Raw genomic sequence first — 13,354 nt, 5'->3', positions numbered from 1 at the left:
CTAAGATTTTGTTGAGGATTTTGGCATCTATGTTCATGAGGGATATTGGCCTGTAATTCTCTTTCATTGTGTTGTCTTTACCTGGTTTTGGTATTAGGGTGATGCTGGCTTCATAGAATGAGCTTGGAAGTGTTCCTTCCTCTTGAATTTTTTGTAGTAGTCTGAGGAGGATAGGTTTTAGTTCTTCCTTGAATGTTTGGTAAAACTCCCCTGTGAAGCCGTCTGGTCCTGGGCTTTTGTTTGCTGGAAGCTTTTTGATGACTGCTTCAATTTCTTCCATAGTTATTGGCCTATTGAGATTTTTAGATTCTTCCTGATTGAGTTTTGGAATGTTGTATTTTTCTAGGAATTTGTCCATTTCCTCCAGGTTGTCTAGTTTGTTGGAGTAGAGTTGCCCGTAGTATTGTTTAACAATCATTTGTATTTCTGTGGGGTCTGTTGTTATTTCGCCTCTATTGTTTCTGATTTTGTTTATTTGGGTCCTCTCTCTTTGCTTCTTGGTGAGCCTGACTAGAGGTTTGTCAATCTTGTTTATCCTTTCAAAGAACCAGCTCTTGGTTTCATTGATTTTCTGTATTATCTTTTTGTTCTCTATGTCATTTATTTCTGCTCTAATCTTTATTATCTTCTTCCTTCTGCTCACTCTGGGGTTTTCTTGTTGCTCTCTTTCTAATTCTTTGAGGTGTAGAGTTAGATGATTTACTACCATTTTTCCTTGCTTTTTGAGATAGGCCTGTAGAGCTATAAACTTTCCTCTCAGGACTGCTTTCATTGCGTCCCATAGGTTTTGGATTGTTGTGTTTTCATTGTCATTAGTTTCCAGGATGTTTTTAATTTCTTCTTTGATCTCATTGGTAACCCAATCAATATTTAATAACATGCTATTCAGCTTCCAAGTGTTTGAGTATTTGGGGTTGTTTTTTTTTTTTGTAGTTCATTTCTAATATTATGCCATCGTGGTCTGAGAAGATGCTTGGTATGATTTCAATCTTCTTGAATTTGGGGAGACTTTGTTTGTGACCCAATATGTGGTCTATTTTTGAATGTGTCTTATGAGCCCTTGAGTAGAATGTATATTCTGTGGCTTTGGGGTGAAGTGTTCTGAAGATGTCAATTAAGTCCATCTGATCAAGTGAGTCATTTAGGGTTGCTGTTTCTTTGCTGATTGTTTGTCTAGAGGATTTATCCAGAGATGTCAGTGGTGTATTAAAGTCCCCTACTATGATTGTATTGTTGTCGATCTCTCCTTTGATATCTTCCAGGAGTCTTTTTATGTATTTGGGTGCTCCTGCATTGGGTGCATATATGTTTACCAGGGTTATATCTTCTTGTTGTATTGATCCCTTTAGTATTATGAAGTGGCCTTCCTTATCTCTGGTTATGGCCTTCACTTTGAGGTCTATTTTGTCCGATATAAGTATTGCTACCCCAGCTTTCTTTTTCTTTCCATTTGCCTGGAAGATATTTTTCCATCCCTTCACTTTCAGTCTGTGTGAGTCCCTTCTAATGAGGTGGGTCTCTTGTAGACAGCAAATGTATGGGTCATGTTTTTTTATCCATTCAGCCACTCGATGTCTTTTGGTTGGAGCATTTAGTCCATTTACGCTTAAAGTTATTATTGAAAGGTACTTGTTTGTAGCCATTTCTTTTTGTGTGTGTGTGGCTGTTTTCTTTCTGAGCTTGTTATTTCTTCTTTTTACACCAATCCCTTTAGCATTTCTTGCATTGCTGGCTTGGTGGTGATAAACTCCCTTAGACTTTTTTGTCTGTGAAGCTTCTTATTTCCCCTTCAAATTTGAATGATAGCCTTGCTGGATAGAGTATTCTTTGATTCAGTCCTTTGCTTTGCATCACTTTGTAAATTTCCGTCCATTCTTTTCTGGCCTGATGTGTTTCTGTTGAGAAATCATTTGATAATCTAATGGGAGATCCCTTGTATGTGACTTTCCGTCTCTCTCTTGCAGCCTGTAAGATTCTCTCTTTATCCTGAACATTTGCCATGGTAATTATGATGTGTCTTGATGTGGGTCTTTTTGGGTTCACCTTGTTTGGGACTCTCTGTGCTTGTGTGACTTTTTTCTTCCCCACCTCAGGGAAGTTTTCTGATATTATTTCTTCGAATAAGTTTTCTAATCCTTCTTCCTCTTTCTGTTGTTCTAGCACCCCTATTATTCGTATGTTGTTTCGCTTCATGTTGTCCCAAAGCTCCCTTAGACTCTCCTCCTGTCTTTTAATTTTTTTCTCCAATTGCAGTACAGTTTGGGTGTGTTTTGCTTCCTTGTCTTCTAATTCACTAATTCGGTCCTCCGCTTCTCCTAGTCTACTGTTGATGCTTTCAATGGTGTTTTTTATTGCAGTATATCGCTCTTCATTTCTTGTTGGGTCTTACATAAGTTATTGATTTTTTTCATCTGTTTCTTCTGGCTTCTTGCATAAGTAGTTGATTTTTTCATCTGTTCCTTCTTGCTTCTTGCATAAGTTGTTGGCTTTTTCCTCCGTCCGGTGTATGCACTCTAAGACCCTTATTCTGAATTCTTTTTCTGTCATGGTTCATTCCTCTGTATCACTTAGCTGCTTTTCTGGCGAGTCCTCCTTTTCTTTCCTTTGGGGGTTTCTTTGCCTACCCATGTTTGATCTCACTGACATATCTAGATGTTGAGTCGTTCAGTGGCTGCTCCCTGGGTGGCAGTGGCTCCTTGGGCTGTGGTTGCTCCTTGGGCGGTTGTAGTAGCAGCTGCTCTTCAGTTGGCAGCAGCTCTTCTGGTGGGTGCTGTTCACAGCTGTGGTGGCTCTTCTGGCTGGTGGGGGGAGGCTTCACGTACAGCTGCTGTTCCTCAGACAGAGGGTGTGGTGATCAGGAGGCTGCTGTTGCTTGGATGTGCGGTCTGGGAAACGCTCCTCTCTTACCAGCACTGCATGATCTGGGAAACGCTCCTCTTTTACGGGCACTGCATGATCTGGTCAGTTCCTCAGGGTGCCCCCTTTAGGCTCAGTTTTCCGCAATCACAAAATCCACATCTCAAATCTCCCGGCGCCAGCAAACCCGCGGGACTCCTTTCCCCAGTCAGGGGCTGTGTCTGTCCCAAGAGACGTGGCTGTCTGCCACGTGGTCTCCCTCCGACCCTCTGGGCTCAGAGGTCTGGCAAACTTTTCTGCCCAGATCCCTGGTTTTTTTTACCTTTCCAGGGGAGCTCTGTCCTTCCCGGCTGCAAACAGTCTCACCAGCTGATAATTTCGCCAATTCGGGGTGGTTGTTATTAGTTTCAGCTGCTTACTCCATTTGCTCCGGGACAAGACCTGGGACGCGTCTGCCTGTATCGCCGCCATCTTCCTGCTCTCATTTTGGTTTTAATTTTCATTTCTCTGATGATTAGTGACTTTGAGCATTTTTTCATATGTCTCTTGGCCATGTGTATGTCTTCTTTGGAGAAGTGTTTATTCATGTCCCCTGCCCATTTTTCAATTGGATTGTTTGTATTCCTTTTGTTGAGTTGTATGAGTAGATTATATATTTTGGAGATTAACACCTTATCAGATGTATCCTTGGCAAATATGTTCTACTATACAGTGCATTCCCTTTTCATTTTGATGGTGGTTTATTTTGCTGTGCAGAAGCTTTTTATTTTTATGTAGTCCCATTTGTTTATTTTTTTCTTTGTTTCTCTTACCTTGGGAGTTGTATCAGCAAAAATTCTGCTACATAAGATGTTACTGCCTATGTTTTCTCCTAGGAATTTTATGGTTTCAAGGCTTACATTAAGTCTTTTATCCATTTTGAGTTTATTCCTGGTATGGTATAAATTGGTGGCCTAGTTTAATCTTTTTGTATGTGTCTGTCCAATTTTACCAATACCATTTGTTGAAAAGACTGTCTTGACTCCATTATATGTTCTTGCCTCCTTTGTCAAATATTAATTGGCCACAATGGTGTGTGTCAATTTCTGTGTTATCTATTCTGTTCCATTGGTCTATATGCCTGTTCTTGTGACAGTACCAGGCTGTTTATATTATAATGGCTTTGTAATATAGTTTGATATCTGGTATTGTGATCCCTCCAACATTTTTCTTTTTTCTCAAGATTGCTGAGGCTATTCAGGGTATTTTATGGTTCCATATACATTTTTGGAGTATTTGTTCTAGTTTTGTGAAGTATGCCATTGGTATTTTAATAGGGATTGCTTTGACTATATAGATTGCTTTGGGTAATCTGAACATTTTAATGATGTTAATTATTCCAATCCATCAACCTGGTATACCTTTCCACTTGTTTGTATCTTCTTCTATTGCTTTTTCAATGTCCTTTCGTTTTTCAAGTACAGGTTTTTTAACTCCTTGCTTAGTTAAGTTTATTTGTAGGTAACTTATTTTTTGTTGTTGTTGCAATAGTAAATTTGTGGGAGGGGTCTCCCCTCTGAATTGCTGACAGTGGGGCTCAATCCCAACCTCATCATGTCAGCTGTTATACAGGTGCTGACAGAACAGAACAAGACACAGCAGGACCAAACCAAAAATACCACAAAAATCAAGCTATACAAAGCAACAACAACAACAACAACAGGAAAGACTAAGAAGGAAAAAGAAGGGAAAGCAAAGCAAAGAAAAACTAAAAAGAATACTAAAAGACACGAGACCAAAGACTTATATTGGATATAAAGAAAATGTGAGAAAGAAGAAGAAAAAATGGCAATATGGAAACAAGAAGGAAGCTAAAAGAACTACTATAGAAAGAAAAACAAACAAACAAACAAAAAACACTCACAAACACACACACACACGAAACAAAAGCAGCATGGCTAGCATTGCTCAGTGGTTGGGCATCAACCTATGAACCAGGAGGTCATGGTTCTATTCCCAGTCAGTGTACATGCCCGGGTTGCTGGCTTGATTTCCATTGTGGGGTGTGCAGGAGGTAGCTGATCAATGATTCTCTCTCATCGTTGATGTTTCTATCTCCCTCTCCCTCTCTGAAATCAATAAAAATATATTTAAACACACTCACACACTCAAAAAGCTTTGAGTATGCTATTTGTAAATCTCATTTGATTTTGCTCTGATGTTGTTGACTCTAGTCCATTGGTGAGTCTATCCTGGGCCTCCTGGAAACTTCTCTGTTGCAGGTTAACGTGAGCCACTGTCTTTTTCTGGCCCTGGGCAACCTGATTGAGGTCCGATATGTTGAAGCCCCTAGTAATCCAGTGAGCAGGGACTTCTTATCCCAGAGGCTGGGTCTGCTTCTAGTCTCACACCCTAATTTTCCCTGTTTTGAGTTGTTCTTCCTTCCCCCACAGAGCTGGGCTCTGCGGGAACATCCTGGTCTTGGATGTTGGAGTGGGGAGGGGGGGCTTCCTCTCTTTCAAGGTCTCAGCTCAGCCTGGTTTGTTGGCACCTCCTCTCTGCCACCTGCAGAGGCACGGATTTCCAACCCAGGGCTGTTTGCCCTTGCCTCAGGTCATCACAGGTCAGGTCAGAAGCAGCTGTTTTGCTGGTAGGAAAGAGGGCACCTTCCCTGTGTTCTAGGTAGGCAGGGCTGATCCTCTTCCTGGTCATACTGTTCATTCCCCTTTCTGCTCACCAGCACGAGTTCCTCCAAGAAATGAAGGGTCCCCCAGATTCAATATTGGGCGTGTCCTTCAGACCCCTCCAGTGTAGGCTCGCCCTAAGTGCCGTTGCATGGTCCTTCCCACTGCTCAGGAGGAACTTCCCACACTGCACAATGGCAGGGTGCTAGTGCTACTCTATCCAGGGACTTCACACCAGGCTTCACACCATTCTGCAGTCTCCACATCCAGTGCCCTTGGGGCCACATCTCTCATCCCAGGCACTCCATCTCACCCACAGATCTGCAGTCTCTTCAGTCTCCTCAGGTCCTCAGTTCTAGTAGGTTCAGGGTGGGGGAGGCTGTATCTATCTCTCTGGCCTTCAGTGCAGTTCTTGCCCCTGAGCTTTGGCAGTGGACACGAACAGCGGGGTTCTAAGGCAGTGGTGGCAGCACAGTAACAGTGGTGGTGGATAAGTCTACAGCAGGGGTGATAGCCCTGCTGTGTCAGTGGCAGTCGTGAAGAGGTCCCACCGGTGTCTACTTAGGTGCATAGTCCTGGTTAGTGTCCTTGGAGGGTGCTCGGCCCAGGGCAGGGTGCATGTGGGTTCGGGCCCAGGCTGCAGTGAGTCCGGGTGGTGGCGACTCTGGGTGCCTAGCTGCTGCTGCTCCCTGCAGCCTCCTCCCAAAGAGGACCTTATAAACTCTTCAAGATGGTTGTCTTCAAGCCAGAGACATGCCCAGGGAGTGGCTGTGGAGGTAGCTGCCGCTCCTTGTCCAGGGGAGCGCACACCCTCGGACTGTCCCTAACACACACACACACCCGTGCATGTCCACACACTCCCCTCTCACTCCGGTCCTGCCGGCCATTGTTGGCATCAACATAAAAGCTTCTAAGGAACACTTTACTAGTTTCCTTCAAATAAACATTAAATCATCTACCTGCAAAGGTCAGCTTTTAATCACACTAATAATCTTCCCAGAAGTAGGAGAGCTTCTGGCAGGTGGACTCAGCAAACGAGCTGGATTCACCTTGGTGTCATGTCAGAACTTTTCTGAGTGGTGCTGCTGCTCTTCTCAAAGATCCTAGCCCCTGAGCTCCAACTTTGGGAAGTTTACATCTTGAAAGGGGCTTTCTTCAATTTCTTGTTTATTCCCAACCAACCCATTCATTTATTCATTCACTTATTCATTAAAATCATTACTGAGCATAAAGTAAGTACCAGGCACTAAATAGAACAAGAGGGATTTAGGATACAAAGGGCAGGGAGTAGGGGATAGATTGCATTTCTTTATTTTCCTATCATAAAATTTATACCTTGAGATGCCTCAGGAAGACATTCTCAGGTGAAAGATGGGGAGTTAGGAGAAATGCAATCAACCATTTCTGTTTGTACATGGTCAGCCCTTCCCCTCCTTTTCCCTCACCCATACTAGTTACATGTAACCCAATATTTTCTGGGAGAAGAAAATAATCTCTATCCCTCCTGTCTGTGACAGCTAATTGTTTGTCTCCCTCTAAGGGAGTCTGCATTTGTGAAGTAGATATTTATTAGGGTCCAGCCTTCAAAGGACTCAAGGTTATCTTTATGGTAACCCCATAAGGGAGCATAATCTAAGCCCTTCAAAATATTTTACCCAGCCTTAGCTTTCTACTTCAAAATTGTATTTAATCAAATATTTAATCACCTCCTCTAGATCATTCAGAAAATATTACTAGTATTTTATAGGTTATGAAGGTATTTTCATTGCTTATTTATCATTTACAATTCCCCCATTAGCTTTCAAAAGAGATTTGAGGCTGCCTAAGATATAAACTGCATATGTCATATGGTTTTTAAAATAAATAGTATAGGAGAAACCAAGATGGCGGCATAGGTAAAAGCTGGAGATTGCTGCCTCTCACAACCACTTCAAAAATACAACTAAAAGACAGAACGGACATCATCCAGAACCACAGGAAGGCTGGCTGAGTGGAAATTCTACAACTAGAAGGAAAGAGAAAAGCATACCGAGACTCAGAGGAGGTGCAGTGCAGAGGTGAAATACTAAGGTGCGGAGTGCATGCGGAGCGGGCTGGCGGCTGAGGGCGTGGTTGTCGTTTTCAATCGGGAGGGAGTCTCAGGCTCTGAGCTCCAGTTCCAGGCGAGTCTCTAGGGACCCAGATTCATATGGGAGAAGCGGGTCTATCTGGCATCGGTCAGAACCCTAGGCAGCTTTCTCTCCGAGGGGCTTCCAGCGATTACCGGGACACTGAGAAGCAGAGCCTCTGAGGGCAAGACTGAGAGCAGCCATAATTGCTAGCCCCACCCTGTTGATCCCATGGGACCCGCCCCGCCCAAGCCCTGCAGGGAGACTTTTGCTGGATAGCCTCAGGCAAAGGCTAGATTAGCACCTCCCTAGAGATCCAGGAGCCAGGAAGCCCAGAGGTCAGAGTGGGACCATCCAGTTTGCAACTCCGTGGAACCATAAAAGACACACTCAGGGGGCAGACTCAGTGAGCACCAAAGCCCCATCGAAGCAAGTCTAGCCCCAGAGGGGTGTCTCCAGCACAGAAGTTCTCCCACTGCAGACATAGCTGATTCTCACAGCCAACTGGCCTGGAGGTCAATTCCTCACAGTGATAACTACAACAATCAAGGCTTAATTACAACAAGACTGTGCACAAAGCCCACAAGGGGGTGCATCAAGAGTGTCTACCTCAGATAATTGGGACACTTAGCACAGAAAGGCACTCTATTGACACAGCAAAGCATAAAAAATGCCAAGACAAAGAAACAGGACACAAACGACAGAATTGGAGGAAAGCAAACTGCTGGATATAGAGTTCAAAACCACACTTTTAAGGTCTTTAAAGAACTGTCTAGAAGCCTCTGATAAATGTAGTGAAATCTTCAAGAAGACTGGTGAAACCCTAGATGTTGTGATAAAGGACCAACTAGAAATTAAGCATACACTGACCGAAATAAAGAATATTATACAGACTCCCAACAGCAGACCAGAGGATCGCAAGAATCAAGTCAAAGAATTGAAATACGAAGAAGCATAAAACACCCAACCTGAAAAGCAAAATGAAAAAAGAATCCAAATATACGAAGATAGTGTAAGGAGCCTCTGGGACAGCTTCAAGCGTACCAACATCTGAATTATAGGGGTGCCAGAAGAAGAGAGAGAGCAAGATATTGAAAACCTATCTGAAGAAATAATGACAGAAAACTTCCCCCACCTGGTGAAAGAAATAGACTTCCAAGTCCAGGAAGTGCAGAGAACCCCAAACAAAAGGAATCCAAAGAGGACCACACCAAGACACATCATAATTAAAATGCCAAGAGCAAAAGACAAAGAGAGAATCCTAAAAGCAGCAAGAGAAAGAAAATCAGTTACCTACAAGGGAGTACCCATATGACTGTCAGCTGATTTCTCAACAGAAACTTTGCAGGCCAGAAGGGAGTGGCAAGAAATATTCAAAGTGATGAATACCAAGAACCTACAACCAAGACTACTTTATCCAGCAAAGCTATCATTCAGAAGTGAAGGCCAAATAAAGAGCTTCACAGATAAGAAAAAGCTAAAGGAGTTCATCACCACCAAACCAGTATTATATGAAATGCTGAAAGGTATCCTTTAAGAAGAGGAAGAAGAAGAAAAAGGTAAAGATACAAATTATGAACAACAAATACACATCTATCAACAAGTGAATCTAAAAATCAAGTGAATAAATAATCTGATGAACAGTATGAACTGGTGATTGTAATAGAATCAGGGACATAGGAAGGGAATGGACTGACTATTCTTGGGGGGGGGGGAGGGTGTGGGGGTGAGGGAAGAGATTGGACAATAATCGTGCACCTATGGATTAGGACAGTGGGTGGGGAGTGAGGGCGGAGGGTCAGGTGGGAACTGGGTGGCGGGGAGTTATGGTGGGAAAAAAAGAGTAACTAATGTAATAATCTGAACAATAAAGATTTAATTTAAAAAATAATAAAATTAAAAAATAAATAAAATAAAATAGTATAAAGAAGTAAAGGAAGCTTTATGATAGTCCCTATTTTTTCTTTCATGGAAGTCACATAAAAAAAAAATCATGCAATGCTAAGGTACAGCAAGCTTACACTTGATACTAGAGCTTCCTTATTAAAGTCCTGATTTCTTACCTTGTGTTGTACTTGCCTGTATGCCAACATTAACCAATGGATCCCCATGGGTCAGGCACTATCCAGTACTTTACAAGCATTAACTTGTCTCACTCCTGAAACACACCCATTGGGGGGATATCATCAACTTTATTTCAAATGAAAGAAACTCAAGATTAAAGAGCTTAAATAGCTTGCTCAAAATTTACACAGCTAGTGAGTGGCTGAGAGAATGCTCATCCAGGTAGGTCTGATGGTCTTCAGAGCACTTTATTGCTAATCAATATTTTTATTTATTTTAATTTTATTAAATTTATTGGGATGAAATTGGTTAATATGAATATATGTTTCAAGTGCACAATTCTATAATACATCATCTGTATATTGCATGATGTGTTCAATTACCAAAGTCTAGTCTTCTCTATCACCATATATTTGAACCGTTTATCCTCTTCCACCTTCCCCTTCCCCCCTTCTGATAACCTCTATATTTTTGTCTGTTTCTATGCATTTGTTTTGTTTATTAGTTTGTTGCTTTCTGTTTTATATCTCACATATGAGTGAAATCATAAATATTGGGTAGCATCCTATTAGTGGATGGATCATAAGATCAATTTTGAAGCTTGTAATCCCTTTTCAAGCAAATAAGATAGAATAACAATGATCAGAGTACATCCCACAAAGTAAAAACAAGTAATATTTCAATAAATTTTATCTACAGTCTGTGTGTAAAATTTATATGTGATACAAAATTTATTTCTAACTGTGAATTACTATCTTAAAAAATGTCAAAGCTACTACACTAAAATGTATTGACCCTCACTCACACACATTCCAAACACAGGAGGACTACTAGTTTTCATAAATCTGCTTTCTACAGAAATCTTTATAAGAAATAAGTCAAGAGATTTAAAAATCCATGACTCAGTATACATGTCCCTGTGGGAAGCAACTTCACAAGCCAACCCCAAAGCAGAAAAAGTTTTCCTAAAATAGTCAGATCTGACTGGTCCTGGGCCTATTTGCTGATAGTAAATCATTCATCCACCACTGCAGCAATAGTGGAGAAAATAGATTTTTCTTTTGTAAGAACAAAAGTCCAGAGATTTCAGGAAAGCATTTGAGAGCCATGCTCTCCACTCAGGGAAGACGCACAGCTTCTGGGGAGAATGTGGACTGTTACTTCTGGTCCCTCCCAAGAGAGGGCCAGATTCTCCTCTTCTATGCCTTTGCTGCCTAAAGGACTAAAACTCAAGTAATCCAATACTCCACTCATTCTCTAACGATCTCACTAAAAGGTTAACATTAACTTGTAACTCACACGTAGCTTTAGTGCTGAAAATCAAACTCCTGCCCTGAAACAAAGGCGCTATTTCTTAAACAATGAGGGCCAGCAGGCTTCACATACTTTAGGAGAACCTGGTGATCATTCTGCTGGGAGAACACCTTGCTGCAAGGCAGCATGTCTTAGAAGGCCCAGCTCTCACAAAGCCATTTTCCTAAGATCCAGAGTCGAAGTGCTTTCATGTTTTCAGTCTCCATTTCTTCATCTTTACATGTAGATATTAACACCAATCACACCAAGTTGCTATTAAATGAAATAATTAGGAGACACCCGCCACAAAGTAGATGATGCTTCACAAAGGTTTGTTCTCTGTCCTTCTGCCATATTAAAAACACTATCACACCAATCCTAGGAAATTCCTGGCCATGATGCCAAACTTCAATGTTGTGGCTAGAGACACTTTGCCAACACCCCTCTCTCCTTTCCATTAGTCATACTGAACTGTAGCTGTGCCTGAGTCTACACTCTTCTAAATTAATTTCTGTGAAGTTTCATGTTGTACTCCTTTTAAAAAATACATGACTTCTACCATTCTACCAGAATATGTATAAAAAACACATCTCTTTACTTCCTGGAAAAGTACTCTTTCAAAATTGCAAGAATATCTCTTACATCTAAGTTTCTGGAATTTCTTGGTCATCTTATGGTCAGAAATAGTTAACTCTGTAAATGTTATCTTTCCTTTCTGGGTTTCTTCATTTAATGTAGCAGTTGTTCAACTTTCATTCATCTTCTCTTATGTTCCCTGCCCAAGAAGATGATTTTTAGTTCATTCTCATAGGGGACTTATGCTTCTTGAAATGTAGGTTCCTTATTCAATTGATATTTTCATAGCACAGTGATTAAGATGGCCCTGTGGAGTCAGGGGGATGACTCAAATCTGCCCTTTGTGACTTCCCAGATGGATGACTGTATTTACCCCTCAAATATATGTATATTTATCTCAAGAATAACTGAGATAAACCACTGTGCCAACCACCTAGCACACAGGGAGCTCAATGAGATATTTTAACTATTATCTCCTTATTCAAATGTTTTTCTGGATTTCTAAGTTATACTTACACTGTCTTTTGCATGTGTATTTTTTGTTACAAGTCACTTCAAATTCTTCTTGTAAAATATTAATGAGTAAATAAATCCAGCAATTTGATCCTGTGAGCTCACAGTCTAGCCTTTCTGTTTCTAGGAGTGGATTTGATTTTCTACAAAAGTAGGACAATTGCTTAGGTATTGTTTACTTAGACTTCCTGAAGTGACTTCAAAATAAGCCTTGATTCCATTCTTGGTGTAGCTGATGTTAGATATGATTGCAATTGTTCATAGAAATTGTGCATTATGAATAACACCAGACAAACTCAACTCATAGGGGTTTTGTGAAAATTAAATGGGGCAACATGAAAAGAGTTTGGACATATTAATGCTTTCTTGCTATTACATAAGATTTGTGTCCTCTCTTTCACACAGATTTTGCACTGACTGAAGACAGTGTAATCACTCCTTTGTGCCAAAAAGGATATTTTCCCTGTGGGAATCTGACCAAGTGCTTGCCGCGTGCTTTTCATTGCGATGGTGTGAACGATTGTGGGAATGGTGCTGATGAGGAGAACTGTGGTGAGGACTCCCGCTCAGCTCCATATGTGTACCCCATTTTGTGAACCCCCAAACTGTGGGTGAATCAGATAATAATTATAATGAAGTGGAAAACATGGTTTGTTATTCTATAGGGAAACCCTTTGTAACACAAATAATAGCTCCCAAATTTATTTATGACTAGAGGCCTGGTGCACGAATTCATGCATGGGTCAGGTCCCTCTGGGTGGCCTGCACGGATTGGGTCAAAACCCACAGTCCAATGCCTCCTTCAGCTCCTTTCTGCCACTTCTGCTCATCCCAGCCCCACTGTTCCTGCCACGGGCTCGTGCCCAATCATTCCTGATCAGGAGAGGCTCACGCTGCTGCAGAAGCACTCGCCAGGCATGAGCCCTGTGTCTAGCGCCCTCCCAACAAGAGTGGCCTGCGGGATCGGGCTGAAACTGGCTCTCCAACATCCCCTTAGGGATCCCAGATTGTGAGAGGGTGCAGGCCAGTCTGAGGGACCTCACCAGTGCACAATCGGGCAGGGGAGGGACCCCAGGTGGGCTCCAGGGTGTGTCCAGCCCATCTGGCTCAGACCCCATTGGCCAGACCCCAGCAGCAAGCTAACCTACAGGTCAGAGTATCTGCCCCCTGGTAGTCAGTGCACATCATAGCAAGTGGTTGAGAAGACTTAGCATATCATTAGCATATTACAGTTTGATTGGTTGTTTGGTTGTTCTGCCATTCTATCTATTCACGTATTAC

General features: G+C 41.9%; 1 protein-coding gene across 1 annotated transcript in view; it reads left to right on the top strand.

Moving 5' to 3' along the window:
* The first annotated feature begins 3,552 nt into the window (after positions 1–3,552).
* The window catches only part of RXFP2 (relaxin family peptide receptor 2), a 51,033-nt gene continuing 41,231 nt past the window's right edge, over positions 3,553–13,354 (top strand). Inside the window, exons 1-3 of the mRNA XM_070408744.1 lie at positions 3,553–3,606; positions 5,582–5,600; positions 12,479–12,625. Of these exons, the coding sequence (XP_070264845.1) occupies positions 3,553–3,606; positions 5,582–5,600; positions 12,479–12,625 (220 nt within the window). The remainder of the gene's footprint in view (positions 3,607–5,581; positions 5,601–12,478; positions 12,626–13,354) is intronic.

The sequence above is a fragment of the Myotis yumanensis genome, unplaced genomic scaffold (assembly GCF_028538775.1).
Source record: "Myotis yumanensis isolate MYYU_CA2020_CCGP unplaced genomic scaffold, mMyoYum1.0.hap1 SCAF_3, whole genome shotgun sequence".
Classification (NCBI taxonomy): domain Eukaryota; kingdom Metazoa; phylum Chordata; class Mammalia; order Chiroptera; family Vespertilionidae; genus Myotis; species Myotis yumanensis.
The sequence above is the reverse complement of the archived record's forward strand: the minus strand, read 5'-3'. Positions and strand labels throughout refer to the sequence as shown.